Here is a 16,345-nt window from a genome sequence, read left to right as displayed (position 1 = left end):
GTTAAAAATGCTTTAATTTATTAGAAGGAGGATATTTCTACGATCTCTCCAGGTTTCAGATTTCACTACACCACAATATAGTGAAAAAGTTTAATACTATACACCACAAAAATATCTTAAGACCATTTATGACCAACATCTTAAAAAAACATTTATGCATGATGATAATGCATGATTTTATTGTAGTAAGATATGAATGGAATAAGCTGCACACAATAAAAAAAAAGTGACATCACTTGAAACATCATATGCACAGAGTGAAACAGGTGATACAGTTTAAATGTATGTGAATTAGCTAAAATTATTAAAGTTTAAATTATTAAAAGTTTGATAATCCCAACTGTAACCAAAAGAAGATTAGCAGAAGGAACAGAATGAGAACACATGGCAGCAAATGTTACTGTTTTCATTCATTATGAATGAGAGGCTATTAAAACACAATCACCTGAGTATATAAGAACAGACTTCTACTTCATTATTTCTCGTTATATTTACGTACCAAGAGAATTTAAATTTTACATTTATTTTTACTTTGTGTGCTGAATTTAAAAAAACAACAACATAATTTGGATTTTATTGTGTTTTGTGTCCAAGTTAGGTTTGCTTCTCCTACAGAGTAAAAATATTTTTGCTTTCACAAAATATTCAAAAAATCAATAAATAAATCCATACATGCTTACATGCACATGCAAATAAATACATAAATAAATAAATGGGATATTTAAACCACAGAAAAACTCAACGATTCATGAAAGAAAAAGTTGCTTCCACTGTAAAACATCTGACCACACTGCCACCTGCTGGACTGAAGATAAAATACACCTAATGAAACAGGATTAAAGTAGGTAAGAAAAAGAAAACTCGAAAAATAAAACAGCAACAACACATGGCTAGAAAAAAAAGGTTACATAATTTTACAAAACATGATGTACACTTCATTTTCAATTTTTAAAAAATTTCAGTAAAATCTGATCGTGATCTGTTCTGTGTCATACCTCAAAGAACATAAAATATAGATTACTGTAAAAATATTGCACATGACTACCAAATGAATACCGTTAACAGATCAGCTTTTATTTTCTATTTTGCTGTTGTTGTTTCTATTTTAGTCTTTGTTGCATGAATTAATTCAAGCCCGCTATAACCACGGTTTGAAGTCTTCATTTGACTAAAGCTGGTGGGTGTTTAGAGTTCGTCTGTTTGGAGGATTTATTCCCATCTCTCTGTTAAACAGAGAAAAGAAAAAAACCCTCAAAAAACAGATATACACATAATTTATGTTTCATTTCATGCATTCATAATCTGAATTGAATCATTAAAAAAAATTGAGACAGGAGTTAGGTTAATAGAAAACTGGCTGACAAAAGTACTATCCATTTAATTGGGTTTAAACATTTTCATGAACAAAACTTAATTCCATTTTGCTTTAATAGCTCTTTGATCTTCCCATATTTTTCCTTGTTTATCTGAATAAAATATCAATACAAGCAACATACAATTAAAAAGTGAAAGAAGAACATAACTTTAACTTCTTTTCCATTTGCAGTACAGTGCCAGACCAGCTGCTGCCACGACCAAAAAAGCTGCAAAGACTCCTCCTCTGAAGCCTCTAACAGGGACAACATTCCCTAAATTGAAAGATTATTTTTCATTTAAACTGTCGGATGTATATTTATGATAAACATTTTATAAATAACTGACACATTTTTGCGTGTTGATGAATGAGTAATTGTAAAGTAAAGTAAATAACTAGCACTCTGCACACCTATTTGATTTGCTGGTTTCCAGACTCACCTTGTTCACTTAAAGTTGCGTTCCTCCAGTTTCTACGAGTGCTGATGTTACAGTTGAAAACAGAATCTTTATCACTGTCTGAAAGTATCAGAGAACTGCTGATGTTGTAAAGCTGCTGTTCTGTCTGCTGGACTGTGGTTTCATACTGGAGCGACACATTGGATGGAGGGCTGGTGGACCAGATTAACTGGGGTTCAGGGAAGATTCCCTCTGAGCTGCAGTTCATCGTGTTTCCTACTTGCTGAAGATTGACTTCTTGTACTGGAGCTGCAAAAGTGTATTCAAATTTCTCATGTTACAATCAGCTTTATTTCTTGCCTGCTATATATAGACATAATGAATTGCAACTTACAGTTACAATATTGACTCAGAGCTGCAGGCTTTAAGTGTAAGTTCAACGAATTTTCACTAAATATGAAGAGAAACTCATCAATTAAAAAAGTATAACCTGAATGCTCACGATTTTGTCTTATATTCTTCTGTATTTTTATTTCATGTGCTATTATATTCATATTTTACTCCATACCATTTACTTCAAGGTTTATAAACGATTCCTTGTTTCCTGTGATGGTGCTGGTATAGCATTTGTATCTGCCTTCATCCTGAACATCTGCCCACATCAGCAGGAGTGAAGCATTTCCTCTGGAGATTTGGTTGTTGAATAGTGAAGTCCTGCCTCTGAAATGCTTGTCCTGAAGTGCGGGCTGGTCTTGGTTGTGGTAGAATGAGTGGACATGAATGTTTCCTGCAGTTTCCTGCAGCCAGTGGATGACTATGTCAGTGTCACTTTGGAAAGTGCACGGTAAGATGCATTTTTCCATAAATACACAGGATACTTCAGTATCTGAAACATCAGATAATTAAAAACATAAAAGCTCAGTTTAGGAAAAGCAGCTCTGCAACCCACATTAGCTCCTGAGGCAACAAAACAAAGACATCAGCAAACCAAAAGTGTTTGTCATCACGGAAGGCTTAACAGCTGCAAACCATTGTTAGCACCTGGTTACAACTCGGCTCAACACAATGCAGCACAAAGTAAACATGTCAATCAACCTCACGATGCTAGATCAGGAAAAATGAGTGGCATCTGAATCACTGGGCGAGAACCAAACAACATTTTTCTTCACACACACACACACACCCACACACACGCACACACACACACACATATACTAGACACAATCTAAGTCCTACAGTGGCTTCATTTTTGTAAGATAACAGCAATAGCACTTTTTTAGTTACCTGAAACATACCAGAATATGACAGCTGTTTGTTCTGTTGATTGTTTTTAACTAAAAAACATTATAATTAATCAGTTACATTTCAGTTGTTAGTATTAAAATTTGTCATAGCATCATGGCAACAACAGTTGGAGTGTTAACATCGTATTTACCTCCTTTGGAAACAGTCATCATCCACAAAAACACCACAGTCACAAAAACCATAACAAAGTTGACGCCCATCATGTTTCCTCCAATTCATGGGACCAAAACACCAAAAAAGAAAAGAGATTTGAGAAAAGACGTTTCCTGGTGCCGTAGTTAATCTCAGCTGTATCTAGACAAACAGGTCTGTCCTGACAGGTGTCAGCTATGTATCGCTGTTTCATCAACACAGATGGAGAAACAAAAAAAGGAGGTGGAGAACTAAGAAGGACAATTAAGTATTTTTTAAGATGCTTAGCCACAACCCTTTCTAAAATTCTAGCAACAAATGGTATTTTTCGAGATCTACACTGCTATGACGAGAAGGGTCAAGCGTTGACGTTATTTTACATGGCAGCATATTTAAAATAAAAGGGACTTGACAAATGAAGCATTGATTATAGTGAGCACACAGGAACTGACAGACTGAAAGACATTTTCTTAGAGGCTTCATTTAAAAAAAAACAGCAGGTGGAACAGGAGTACAGAAGCAGGCAGCTCTCACATCTGTGACTCACATCTCCTCGTTTTTACTTTGGGTTTGAATATTTGCTGTATTTTTTCTAAAGACAGATGTCAGAAAGAACTGCAGAGTATGGATGAGCACTCCTGAGGTGACAGGGTCTCAGAGACCCAGGCCCTGCACATTCAAGGAAGGCAGGGAAAGAAGAATCCCCCTCCTTGGAAAAGATCTAGGCACTGAGACATTTTCCACATAGGCAATCAGAAAAGCTCAGCGTTGCTCACTAGCTACCCCACACTTCTGAAACAGTCTGAGCTTCACCTGGACACCTGCTCTTTCCTTCTCCTCCTCTGTGGCCTGCATGGATCCACAAAGTCCCCATTGAGACCACCAGATGAGGATCTAACCAGCTGCAAATCCAACAATAAGTGTCTCTCAGTAAAAGCACACAAACTCTGCATTGTGTGTATATGTATATATATATATATATATATATATTAGGGGTGCAACGATATTCGTATCGATATTGAACCGTTCGATACAGTGCTTTCGGTTCGGTACGCATATGTATCGAACAATACAACATTTGTAATCTATTTTATCAATTTTCCTTCTGACGATGCTGTCTGTGTTGAGCCTAGGCTGCACTGTCGAGCGCAGATCCACTGAGCGCTCAACACAGACAGCATAGTCAGAAGGAAGAGCGCAGGGCAAGCTAGCGAGACGGAAGTTAAGCTCTCCTTGCAACAGGCAAATTGAACGTCATTCAGATCTGGCGTTTGGAATTATTTTGGTTTTCATGTGACGTATGACCCTGAAGGTAAGCGAGTCATGGACTAAAGTAAAACAGTATGTTGGATGTGCCATGCAATGCTCAATTACATTGGTGTGAACTAGTGTGTTAGCGCAGTTAGCTCGTTAACGTGTTGGCCGTCTAGCCCCATGCACGGAGCGATCGGCGGTAGCTCGTTAACGGAGATTTGCCGTGTTGTGGCGTTAAGGTCATTTCAACGAGATTAACCTGAAAGCACTAGTGGGAACACAACAAATATGACTGCACATTTACGCCGACATCATCCTAGTGCAAAGACAAGTGGAAGCAGACAAAAAAAAGCAAGCATGCTACTAACTTTAGCCGAGTCATTTAGACAGCTGTTAGCACATGATTCTCCTTATGCTGCTGAGAATATAGCCCAGAAGAAGCGGATAGTATAGCTTTTATTTTGGAAAGAGCCATTTCTCTGTAATAAACTCTCTTTTCCAAAGATGAGTGATTCCTCAATCAGATACAGGGCTCGCAATATCGCTAGCCCGACGTCCTGGAGCTAGCGATTTTTTTCAGTCGGGCTACCAAAATCTATCTCTTCCCTGCCCGTCGGGCTATTGTAGGAAAAATATATGTCAATGCTTTTGCATTTTTTCAGAAATGTAGCTGGGTAATTATGTCATTGGCATCGGTGAGCCACTGTCAATATGTGACATATTGAAGTCGCGTTTGAATTTGCGCTTGTTTTTTTGCTTTCACTTTGCAATCGTGCGAACTGTGTATAGAGAGCGACAGCACTGATCTGTGAGTGATGATAATTTGTGCACCAATTCCTCTGACATCGTCTTATTAATCGTTAGCTTACTATGCAAACATGACAAGTGAAATCTCCCGCAGCAAGCTTAAACATGTGAGAGGTTGATCGCGCAGAGAATCGCTGAGCTTATGTGAGTGAGCGTGTAAAAGCATTTCAGTTCTGCTGAGCCAAATAAGACAGGTCAGGGTGAAGAAGTGACAGCCAAAGAAAAGCTTACCACAAAACGGAGAAGTTATGACAAATCAGACTATAAGGCAAAAAGAAAGTGCAGCTTTATGGTTTCATGGACAAAAGAATTTCTGTGGCTGCAATATGATGAGCTAAATAACCAGGGCTGCACATAAGTGGTCCGCAGGTGCGCATTCGCTGTCAAAATAAAAAACACGCACAAGGGTTAGGGTTAAATTTAAAAACTGTACTTTTGAGTTAAAATATATATTTATAATTTTAATAAATGACAAATTAAAAATGCATGAACATTTTTTTGTATCGAAAAAATATCGAACCGTGACACCAAAGTATCGAACCGAACCGAACCGTGAATTTTGTGTATCGTTGCACCCCTAATATATATATATATATATATATATATATATATATATATATATATAAAGACAAAGAAAAAAAGGAACAGCAACAAAACTCCAAACCCAGATTGTAGCTGGTTCCCCCCCCCCCCCCCCCCCCCCTCCCTTCCGGCTAACTGTACACTTTTTATGATTATCTAGACAATTATTTCAATTTCTTTTCACTGAGGTATTTCAAATACATTTCCAACATTTGGACATTATTTAAGAAAAATATTTTAGTTTTACTTTCAACATTTAGCTCTTTTAAATTAATAGTGTCCTTCTGTTTTTTCCCTTTAATGTGGTCCCAACTGTCCTAAACAGTTGTTGGTTGGTCAGGTTCTGTTTGGGTTTTTTTTTCTAAGAGTAGAACCGTCTTCACTGAGTTCTTGCAATTCAGCATCTCTGTTAAACGACAGGAAGAAAAAAAAATTGATATAAAGGTCAGTCAGACAAACCAGCTGTTTGATTTTCTCACATATTCATATCACGTTTTATGCTTTCATATGATGGATGTTGATGAATTCTACTTCCAGCACATCTGCAGTTCATTTTAATCTTTGACGCAAATAAGCAGAAAATTTAATTTCACTCATTTCATTTTTAAAAATATAACATATCAACTTTAGAAAACGATCAGAGCAAACAGAAGTAGGCTCCTCTGTAGTAATGTTTAGGATACTTACACATTATTAACGGACTTTGACCTTCTGTGGTTTTCTTGTTGACCTGAGAAACATTTTTGCATTCATAAGACATCGTCCATGAAAGAATAAACACAATGCACAATTCAGCAGTGCAGGCATGTCAGTAGTAATATACGTGTTTGTTTTGTGTGCTTGAATGTTAAATACACGGGCATGTGTACTTAACATTATAGTGTTTAACTGCAGACATCCTAGGTAAGGTTTGCTTTACAGAAAAATGATAGCATAGCATTTGGCAGGCCTTCAAAAACAAAAAGTATGTGAAGATTATCTGTCCTTATTTAGTGAGGATGTTTTACTTCCTGTCCTTTATGTCCTCGCCTGTGCTTGTGTATGGTGAGACTGTTAAAAAAGGGTTGAGCCATATACAGGGTGAGGGGAGATGACCCAGGAACTCACACAAAAACACCCACATCCACACACACTCAGTGCCTCAGTTTTATGACTGGCTTTAAGTTACTTGCTTATAAGGCTGCAGGGGGTGCTGGTTCTTTGGAGTGGTCTGACACCGAGGGCAGAGGTGCTACCGAGCGGGTTCCCCTTGCTAGCAAGTAAAAACCGGTTAAGCTATTCGTCTTGCTTTCTTCATGCGTGATAAGTCTCTAAACTAGCGGGCCTGTTAAGCGCAGACCCAACACTATTATTTTATTTTGTCAATTTATTTATTTATTTTTTTTGTATTTCTTGTTAATTAAAATAAAGAAACAAAAATTATTTTTTGTGGATCCAACAATCAGGATTATATCTCGGCTGAGAGATCTCTCTCCAGGGCTCCCTCGGTCTGTCACAAGGCCTCCTCCCGGTGGGACATGCCCTGAACAATGCCCTAGTGAAACTCCACATCCTATCCACATCCTCCAAAGGGAGGCAGGCCACCCTTTGGAGGAAGCTGATTTCTGCTGCTTGTGTCCATGATTCTTCTGGTCACTATCTAAAGCTTGTGACCATAGGTGAGGTTAGAGACGCAGATTGACCTGTAAAATCAAGAGCTTCGCTCTTCCACTGAGCTCTCCCTACATTCACATCACTGCAGCCACAGCACCAATCCATCTGTCGATCACCCGCTCCACTCACTCCTGAAAAACACCCTGAGATACTTAAACTCCTCCACTTGTGCAGCAACTCATCCCTGACCAAGAGTAGGCACTGCATCCTTTTATGGCTGAGGACAATATCCCCAGTTGACGTCACCAGCGCTCCTCCTGCACTATACACACTGCAGGTGGAGAACCTGCTTTCCCTTCCTGAATCACTTAGCAGTTTGCAGAGTCACTTCAAGACAGCCTGAAAGTCTTTTTCAGGTGTCAGGATGTGTGGACATCCAACTATGTGAACATGATAACTCAACAACAAGGTGCCAAAGGATTTTCTAATTGATAGCTTAGCTACATTTGACAATCAGACACTTTGGAATTTGGCAGCCTTCATACACTTTATGCATGTTTTATTTCTCAATGGGACAGTACAAAGCAGCACCACCGTTTCAGTCTTTTGACAAAATGACATTCAAATCTTTTTCCTAATTTGAATTCAGTGAATGTTCATATAATACTAAACCCTTCTGCATTTAGATTGCATTCATTTTCAGACCAGGGAACAATTTGACAGCAGAAGTGTTAAAAGATGTCTCACAGCTATTGTTACAGCATTAAGGTGGAACATTTTTTAACCTTCTGTAAGATGACTTGGTGATTATGTGCTCAGGAACTTGGGCAACTGTTAGGAGCGTGACTACAGTGAAGCAAGCTTGCTTATCATGGTCAAGACAGAAACTTCCTGAGTTCACATTTGTGAAATTTCCTGTTGTGAGATATAACACATCAGCCCTAACGTGAATTTGAAAACGGAACTACGTCTGCTCTAGATGTTGGTGAATCAAACTGTGACAAAATAACTTTTTATTTACCACCATGCATTTTCAAATACCAGTGTCCGTAATCTTGTGGCATTTTTTCATAAGAGAATGAGCTGTTTTAACAAATGAGACATAAGCAGTCCACTACAGCGCCATTACAGTAGCCTCTACTGTAAAAATATATGAACATGAGCAGCGGCACAACCGAATTACGGTGCACCTTTGTTGTTTGTGTTTTTTCTGCCTTTTCGTTCCATCTTCCTGCAATGTACTGATCAGTTTCAGTCATCAGGAACTGATAGATGTTTGTTTAAATTGCACTTCATTGTATATATTTCTCCTGTTTTTTTATTTATCCCTGTTGTCTTACTCTTTATATTTTATTCCTGCACAGTTGGCGTGGAGCACCCATAATTTCCACCGATAAGGACCAGTACAGTCGTGGCCAAAGGTTTTGAGAATGACACAAATATTAGTTTTCATAAAGTTTGCTTTTTTGCTGCTAAGCTGCTTTTAGATCTTTCTTTGTTGTTTCTGTGATGTACTGAAATATAATTACAAGCACTTCATACTTGTTAAAGGCTTTTATCCACAAGTACGTGACATTTATCATGATTTTTGATATAAGAAACAACAAAAACAAAACAAAACAGACAGCACAACAGTGAGGGCAAAACACACAAATAAGACAAAAGATTCCACTGCAGCCAAGTTTACACCGATCACATACTGGACTTGAAGAAGGAATTTAGTTTTTCAGTAATGAAGTCTATGAAGCACTTTAAATTGAATTAACTGATGTGTTTCATTTATAGAATAAGAATTGATCCCACACATCATCTCCAATTTGCAAACCAAACTCAAATGCTCTGAAAAAGCGTTCACAAAACTAGAAACCAACTCTTTAGAAGTTGGCGAACTCAGGAGTGTAAAAATTGGCCCTTCTTCCGGAAGAGATGGAAAGCTTGGGACACTCTGATGAACATAGTTTCTTATCTGTAAATAATGAGGGTTTATGCTTATTTTTTCTTCATAGAATCATAGACATACTCATAAATACCAAAAAATAAACTTAATTAAATCATCACATTAAAGAAAGAAGGCCATGTGGTCACATGAACAAGAGAAAGTGCTAGGTCAAAGGGGAACAAGCAACTGCACATGCACGCCACAAACAAGTACAGTAATGTCCTTTTACCTCTTTTCTTTTTACAGAACAATACCAAACCAGCGACTGCTGCTCCAACCAGAACCACTGCAAACACCCATCCTATGGCACTTTCAATATTGGTTGAGTTCCCTTAAAGGTGAGAGACTAATTATTTTTCTCTGGATGATTTATTTGTTTTTGCAAGTTACACATGTAATAACAGGTGATAACAGCTTTTTCTCATATAAGTTACAAATTCCTAATTAATCTTACCTTGATTTAGCTTCACAAAGATATTAGTCGTTATTGTCTCCGAAGCATCACTGAGTTCACATGTGTATGTTCCCTCCTGATCTGCAGATAAGTTCTGCAGTGTGAGGCTGCCTGACTCTGACACACCTCTCACATGCTGCTTCCACCTCTCTGACACTGTGTATTTAGCATCAGGCCCAGTCTTTGTCAGGATGATCTGACCGTGGTTGAATCTCCAAAGGAGTTTTCTCAGAGAAGTGTTTGAAGACGAGCAGGGGAGCGTTGTTTCAGTGTAGCTACTGATAACTGAGGCTGAAATAACACAGAAGCAAAAACACATTTTTAAGAAGTAAAACCCACTGAAATAAAATATCTTAAGAAATTCTGTGAATGACTTTGCTTTGAACCACAGATGAATACTGAGCCTGGTGGAGATGTCTGAATCCTAATCCTACCTAAGAAAAACATGTTTGGATAAACATGTAAATAATTTTTCATGTGTGTCATGGTCCTGGATGTGTGACACAGTGTTTATATGTTTTCTGGTTTCATTAATATGCTTTGATTTAGTGCTTTTCATGGTTCAGTTTCCTTGCTCTTAGTTTAGTCATTTGTATTTCTAGTACTGCATTTTCCCCAGCTGGTCATGTCTCTCCCCCTCTCTGTGTCCTCATGTCTGTTTCAGTGTCAAGTTGTTGTCACTTAGTATGCATCTCAGTGTGTTTCTTGTTTTATTTTGACAGTCTCTTGTCCTCGGTTCAGTGTATTCAGTTTTGCTTCCCTCTTGTCTCCTTGTTACTGATTACTTCCAGCTGTGTTCCCACCTGTTTCCCATCCGCTCATTATCCTCTGTGTATTTAAGTCCTCTGTCTTCCTCTGCTTGTTGTTGTGTTGTCCATGCTGATGTCTGCTTCCCCCCCCCCTCCTCCTCCCCCCCCCCCCCCCCCCCCCCCCCCCCCACAAGCTCGGTTTTCTCCCTGCTTCTAGTTCCCAGATTTCTTGTTTCTTAATGTATTATTTGTCATTTCCCAGTTTGAAGTGTTAGGTTTGGTTTTCTTGTTTTTCATGTTTGAATTTTGCTTCAGCAAATAAAAGCTGCCTCCTTTAGCTATCTCTTTGTGTTGAAGTCCTGCCTTTGGGTCCAAACTCTGCATGCCACACAACAAACCCAAGACAATGTGTGTCTGACAGAATGATCATATTATTTAATAAATGTAATAAGCACCACAAATACACATTCTAATTTCTTACGGTTAGATTTGGTGCTGGGGTCATCATCACCAATAACCTGAAAGGGTTAATGTATTTAAATTTATAGTTAAGGACTCAAACCGCTGTAATTTTCTAATAAAACAACCATTTCTCACTTCACTGCTTCTTCACATTATAACCAACAATGTGCTGAATGTCAGCATCACTCCATTCTGGAGCATTATATTCTCATGTAGTAGCTGCCAAACAGTGCGTTTGGTCACTAACAGGGCTCAAGAGAAAAGTATATGAAAGCAGAAGTGGTGTCACTTGTGTAAAAAGAAACATTACTCAGACCTTTCACATGACACGATGTTTTGAAGCAGTTATTTGTATATGTATGTGTTGAAATTTTTACCCGTTGTTGTGCCTTGAGCACAAAATTGTTCAAAACTACTACCAATTCATTTTTCCTCTGGATCAGGGAGCATGAAAAATTAATGTTCTCATTTATAAGCAAGTAACTTAAAATGAAACCAACCCCTCTGACCTCTCAAAAGAAAATTCTGTTTTGTTGTTTCTCTTAGGAAGCGATGCTTCTCCATTTTTTAAGTTTCCTTCTTACATGGAATACTCACATGCTCGACTCAAAGTGGCTCGCTTCCTGTTTCTGTGTGTGCTGATAGTGCAGCTGTAGTCCAGATCTTTAACTCTCTCTGACACCATCAGAGAACTATTGATGTTGTAAAGAAGCTGTTGAGTCTCCTGGGCTGTGGTTTTATACTGGAGGGACATGTTGGATGGAGGGCTGGTGGTCCAGGTGAGATTAGGTTTAGGGTAGAGTCCCTCTGAGCTGCAGGTCATCTGGTTTCCTGTTTGCTGAATGTTGACTTTTTGGACTGGAGCTGCAAAAAAATATTTATAATAATACAACAGACATACAAGGAACCAGTTTCAAACATTTAAGCATATATTTACATTAAAATCAAGGTTTTAAATAAAATGTTAACATTATTATCAGCAAATCTGTGTGTCTGTGTTGCATTCACAGTTAGCTAATCGGGTTAGCTAATAGCACAAAACTCCATCCTCTAAAACTTTAAGACTACGAAATTCGTGGCTGTTTATTCTTTCCTTCTAACATGTCTGTATTCTCTGCATATTCTGTGTTTTTCATACCGTTAACATTTAGGTTGATAAATGAGTCTCTGTTTCCCTGAAGGGTGCTGATGTGGCACTTGTATCTGCCCTCATCCTGAACCTTGACCCCTGCCAGTTGCAGTGAGACATTTCCTTTGGAGATCTGGTCCTTGAACAGAGAGGTCCTGTCTCTGAATCTCTGGTCCTGATATCCATGCTGGTCTTTGTTGTTATAGAAGGAGTGGACATGAATGTCTCCTGACATCTTAAACCAGTGAATGATAATTTGAGTGACATCCTGGGAACTGCATGGCAGCATGCATTTCTGCATTAAAACACAGGAAACCTCAGTATCTGAAACATCAGGTAAAGATTACATTAGTGAGACGTAATCAGAGCTACATATAAAAAGAAGAAATAATATTACTGCTTTCATATTTGAGTTATATCTGTTCAGTTATTAAGCAAAAACTGTCGTGAATCCCTTTTGCCTGCTTTGGTGCAAATTAAAGTGACAACAGGTGGAAAGGTAGGACAGATTTTTTTTTTTACTTTTGATTTCAGTGAAATACACAGTCGTAAGAAAAGAAATACTTGCTGACTTAATAGAAGTACAGGGAATAATAACAGTAAAGGATCCAGTTCAATACAACCTTTTTCAAAGCCTCTTTATTAGTTTTAGTGGCCACACATCTAAGGGTTCATTTCACATCTCCTGAATGTGTTGATTCCCAGACTGCCAAAACAATCAGTCATTTAGATGCTTAATTGACAAAACCAATTTTAATTTAATGGATGTATAACCTATAAATCTATTATTTTTCTCTAGTAATTAAAAAGATTCAACATCTTTCTTGAGCAGAATTCCAGACTGTACAGATGGTCCCTTCCCAAAGGAAAGAATACAATAACTTACTCAGGTATATACTAGACTTAATATTTACTGAATAAAATAATGGATTTCTATACATTTTCCATCAGATAATGTTAATTATAAACTAGACATTTTTAAGTGAGAATAGGAAAGAAAAGTATTTCTTTGTGCTGCTGTTGTTTAACGCAACATCCGCTGGTTTCCTCTTTCTGGCGCAAAAGCCAATCAGCTGATCATTGATCAGTTTCATGATTGAATTAGCAACTTTCTAGCTGAAGTAGTACTGGACAAATCGTGTACTTTTTCATCTCAACTTTAAAGTTCGACCTCCTCGGCTGGTCCAACCCAGAGTCGATCATGACCAACTGGCCAATCCGACACCATTCATTTATACCGTTAAAAAAATAAATAAATAAAAATAAAACCCCATCGGCCCATAAAAATTAAAGAGAGCAGCCCACTGGGCATATGCCTGGTATGTCCAATGGCCAGTCCAGCCCTGGGCTTGTGGTCATGCATTAAATTAATAAAAGACTATCTTTCTGCACACCGTTTTACTGTTTAAATGAAAGTTGCTCCTAAATGTTCTTATTCCCTTACCTCCTCTGGAAGTAATCAACATCCACACAGAGATTATAATCCACCAAAACACAGTAGAGGAGACCGTGCTCATGTTACCGTTACATTTCACTAAGCACACAATGAAAGAGGAAGAAAAACAAAGAGGCGAGCACTTCCAGCATCACGTGACACCAGCTTTGTGGATTAAAAACAATAACAATATAAATAAGACATGAAATCAAATAATGAAATTTAAAAAAACCATTGTAGCAAAATTATTCCAGGAGAAGATTTATCTTGGAATAACCACCATCCAAATTATCTCTAAATTCTAGAGGCAAAGAAAAGGACATGCAGGACAGAGAGAAGCAATAAGTAAAGGCAGACATTTGTCTCTAAAGACCAAGTGTTACACTAACTAAAAGTCTTGTGTTCAAATATAGGCTTCACACTCGTGCTATTTAGAGCTATGACAACTTTAATGCTATTATTACAACATCTACATAATTTTTTTTACTAAGTAATTTTAACTTAGTTTATTGTGTGAAGGGGATGGGCTGGCAGCAAGAGTCTATTTCCATAACTATACACAAGCTGTAGAGGAAAAAAAAACACTTACACGTGTTAGTAACACAGTACTAGTATTTGAATAAAAGCGCTGGTCATCGGGAACACTGCCGGCAGTACAAACACTGACAGCATTTCATTTTCATTACTCACACTGTATTGCCCAATCAAATATCTTAATGTCACCAGCCCCTCCTCTACCTTCACTGTGCGCTCGTGCACAGCGAGTAGGTGGAGCTTAAAAGCCAAGAAACATAAAGAAAAAGAAACAATAAAAATAGAAAAAGAATAGAAATAGTAATAATAAAAACTGGAAATATACACAGCAAAATGGTCAGATTAACCAACATCTTACGGGAGGGTTTTCCTCTCTTCACTGGCTGAATTACTTCATATAGAAGTAATGTAGTAAACTGTTTGGCTGTGTAGTTTTGTTTATTGTTCCTGGCGCTACTGGAGCTCTGTTTTTTTTTTTTTGTTAATTTAAACACCATTTTCCTCTTCAGTTATTGTATGCCCTTACGGTGTTGAAGATGAGTTATAGGAAGAAAAAAAATACTATTCCGAGTAACAAAAAAAATGTGTATGTGTGTTGGAAACCTTTGCAGAGTGTGCGTTTGTGTAAATCAAACGTAAACCAATTTCATGTGGTTAAATGGCGCATTTACCTGAGATATTTAATTTGAGTAAAAGTTCTCAGTGAGGAAACATAAACTTGTCACTTTGTGATCATTTGTCCGTTTCAGGGGCCTAATCCATCCTGTCATATTAATTCGTTCAATCCTGGATTAAAGTAATTTGGCAATTTCATTTTTCACTGACTATAAGGTGTATTGTGGGACCAAACTTGCAATACTAGTGGAACAGTGATATCATTTCCATCGTCTCTGTCTCTCTCTCTTCTTTAAGTCCCAAAGGAAATAAAAACAGCATACGAACGTGCACATTGAATTTGGTACAGATTTAAGGTTTTACAGGTGAAGTGTCTTGCCCAAGGACACAACATCAGAGTCTGTCCGAGCCGGGGCTCAAACCGGCAACCTTCCGATCACAAGACAACCTGCCGACTCTTGAGCCACGATCGCCCGCAATATAAGAATTATTATAGTCGTTTAGCTCAGTTCACTCCTCCTCCATCAAGATTGTCCTATGAGGTGAAGCCAATACCTGTACAGTGGGATCATCCGGATGGTGTAATTAATACGAAGTAGGCTGCCTCACCATAGATCACTTCTTAGTCTGTTGGCAGAAAAAAGCTTGTCCCATATTCAACATAGTGTGCTTGTGGCCAAATATTTGGCACAATTTTTTTTTTTTTGAAAGAACGGCTTCAAAGCTTACTGGTAGTTGGTAAGAAGTCCGTGTGGACAGAACAACAACAACAACAACAAAAAGTCAGCGTCTCACTGGTGTGTAACAGAGACCAGAACATATATAACGTATACAGAAACCAAATTACACGACGTTTTCCTTTTTCAGTTCTTTAATAACAATAAAATACTATTGTACTGTATTGAACCCCAGTTCGATTTTTTTTAAAAATTTAAACCAAACAAACCTCATTCATACACATTATTTGCAGTGCTGTTATTAATCACTCGTGCCACTGGTATTACTGAGGATTCAAGCACATGACAAAGTAAAAAGTTCAAAAAATGTAATAAACACAAACTTTATTCAATGTTTTACAAAAATATTATTCAAATTTTAAAATGCTTATTCCCTTCTTAAGTGTCTCCCTCATCGTCTAAAATAATTTCAGTTTCACTCTAACCGTGGTTCTGGTGAACAGACGATATTGTGAAGCTTTGCATTTTATTGTCCTTTGTACAGCATGACCCTGAACACCACATGATTTCTACACAAATATATGAAATACATTTCAACTGTGATTTCTCTTTCCTTACACCACAGTTACAAAAAATAAAATAATAATGAATAACTACAAGTTTGCAACTAAACTCGAGTTTTTCATTTACTCTTTGAAAAATAGTGCTGCCTCATTTTTCCTTTTCTTTATTATTCAAGCTTCTCAGTCCAGGAAACAGCAAGGATGGACACTGAATATTTAGGTTACATTTTAAAATTGACAGTAAGTTGTTTTTGTCTGCATCAGGGCAGGAGGAGAACAGAGAAAAAAATGTTGTACGTCATGAGCCGGAGTCTGTTAGTAAAAAAAATTGTTTTTTTGTTGTTGTATGGGAGCCAAAATTAT

General features: G+C 37.7%; 2 protein-coding genes across 4 annotated transcripts; both read right to left on the bottom strand.

The window, feature by feature from the left end:
- Positions 1–162: 162 nt before the first annotated feature.
- Positions 163–4,263, bottom strand: LOC147322391 (V-set domain-containing T-cell activation inhibitor 1-like). The gene is made up of 4 exons (XM_086306912.1): positions 3,188–4,263; positions 2,321–2,638; positions 1,795–2,061; positions 163–1,628 (listed from the first exon to the last, which is right to left on the bottom strand). The coding sequence occupies exons 1-4, from the start codon at positions 3,258–3,260 to the stop codon at positions 1,525–1,527; spliced, it is 762 nt and encodes a 253-aa protein (XP_086163038.1). The 5' UTR covers positions 3,261–4,263; the 3' UTR covers positions 163–1,524.
- Positions 4,264–5,956: 1,693 nt separating this feature from the next.
- LOC147322390 (uncharacterized) lies at positions 5,957–13,687 on the bottom strand. Of its 3 annotated transcripts, XM_086306828.1 has the most exons (7): positions 13,603–13,687; positions 12,168–12,482; positions 11,627–11,893; positions 9,819–10,109; positions 9,594–9,695; positions 6,520–6,562; positions 5,957–6,238 (listed from the first exon to the last, which is right to left on the bottom strand). In XM_086306828.1, exons 1-7 carry the CDS (start codon positions 13,673–13,675, stop codon positions 6,169–6,171), a joined length of 1,161 nt encoding a protein of 386 aa, XP_086162954.1. In that variant the 5' UTR covers positions 13,676–13,687; the 3' UTR covers positions 5,957–6,168. The 3 variants fall into 3 exon arrangements, with proteins under 3 accessions (XP_086162954.1, XP_086162953.1, XP_086162955.1); XM_086306827.1 differs by lacking the exons at positions 5,957–6,238; positions 6,520–6,562 and having other exon boundaries at positions 7,421–9,695; XM_086306829.1 differs by lacking the exons at positions 5,957–6,238; positions 6,520–6,562 and having other exon boundaries at positions 7,421–9,695; positions 12,168–12,453.
- Positions 13,688–16,345: the final 2,658 nt, after the last annotated feature.

This window comes from Aulonocara sp. 'chitande type north' Nkhata Bay, linkage group LG9 (genome assembly GCF_057382095.1).
Source record: "Aulonocara sp. 'chitande type north' Nkhata Bay isolate Kocher_YH1m ecotype deep benthic linkage group LG9, A_spYH_male_GT1.1, whole genome shotgun sequence".
In the NCBI taxonomy this organism is placed as follows: Eukaryota; Metazoa; Chordata; class Actinopteri; order Cichliformes; family Cichlidae; genus Aulonocara; species Aulonocara sp. 'chitande type north' Nkhata Bay.
This window is presented reverse-complemented; position numbering and strand designations above follow the sequence as displayed.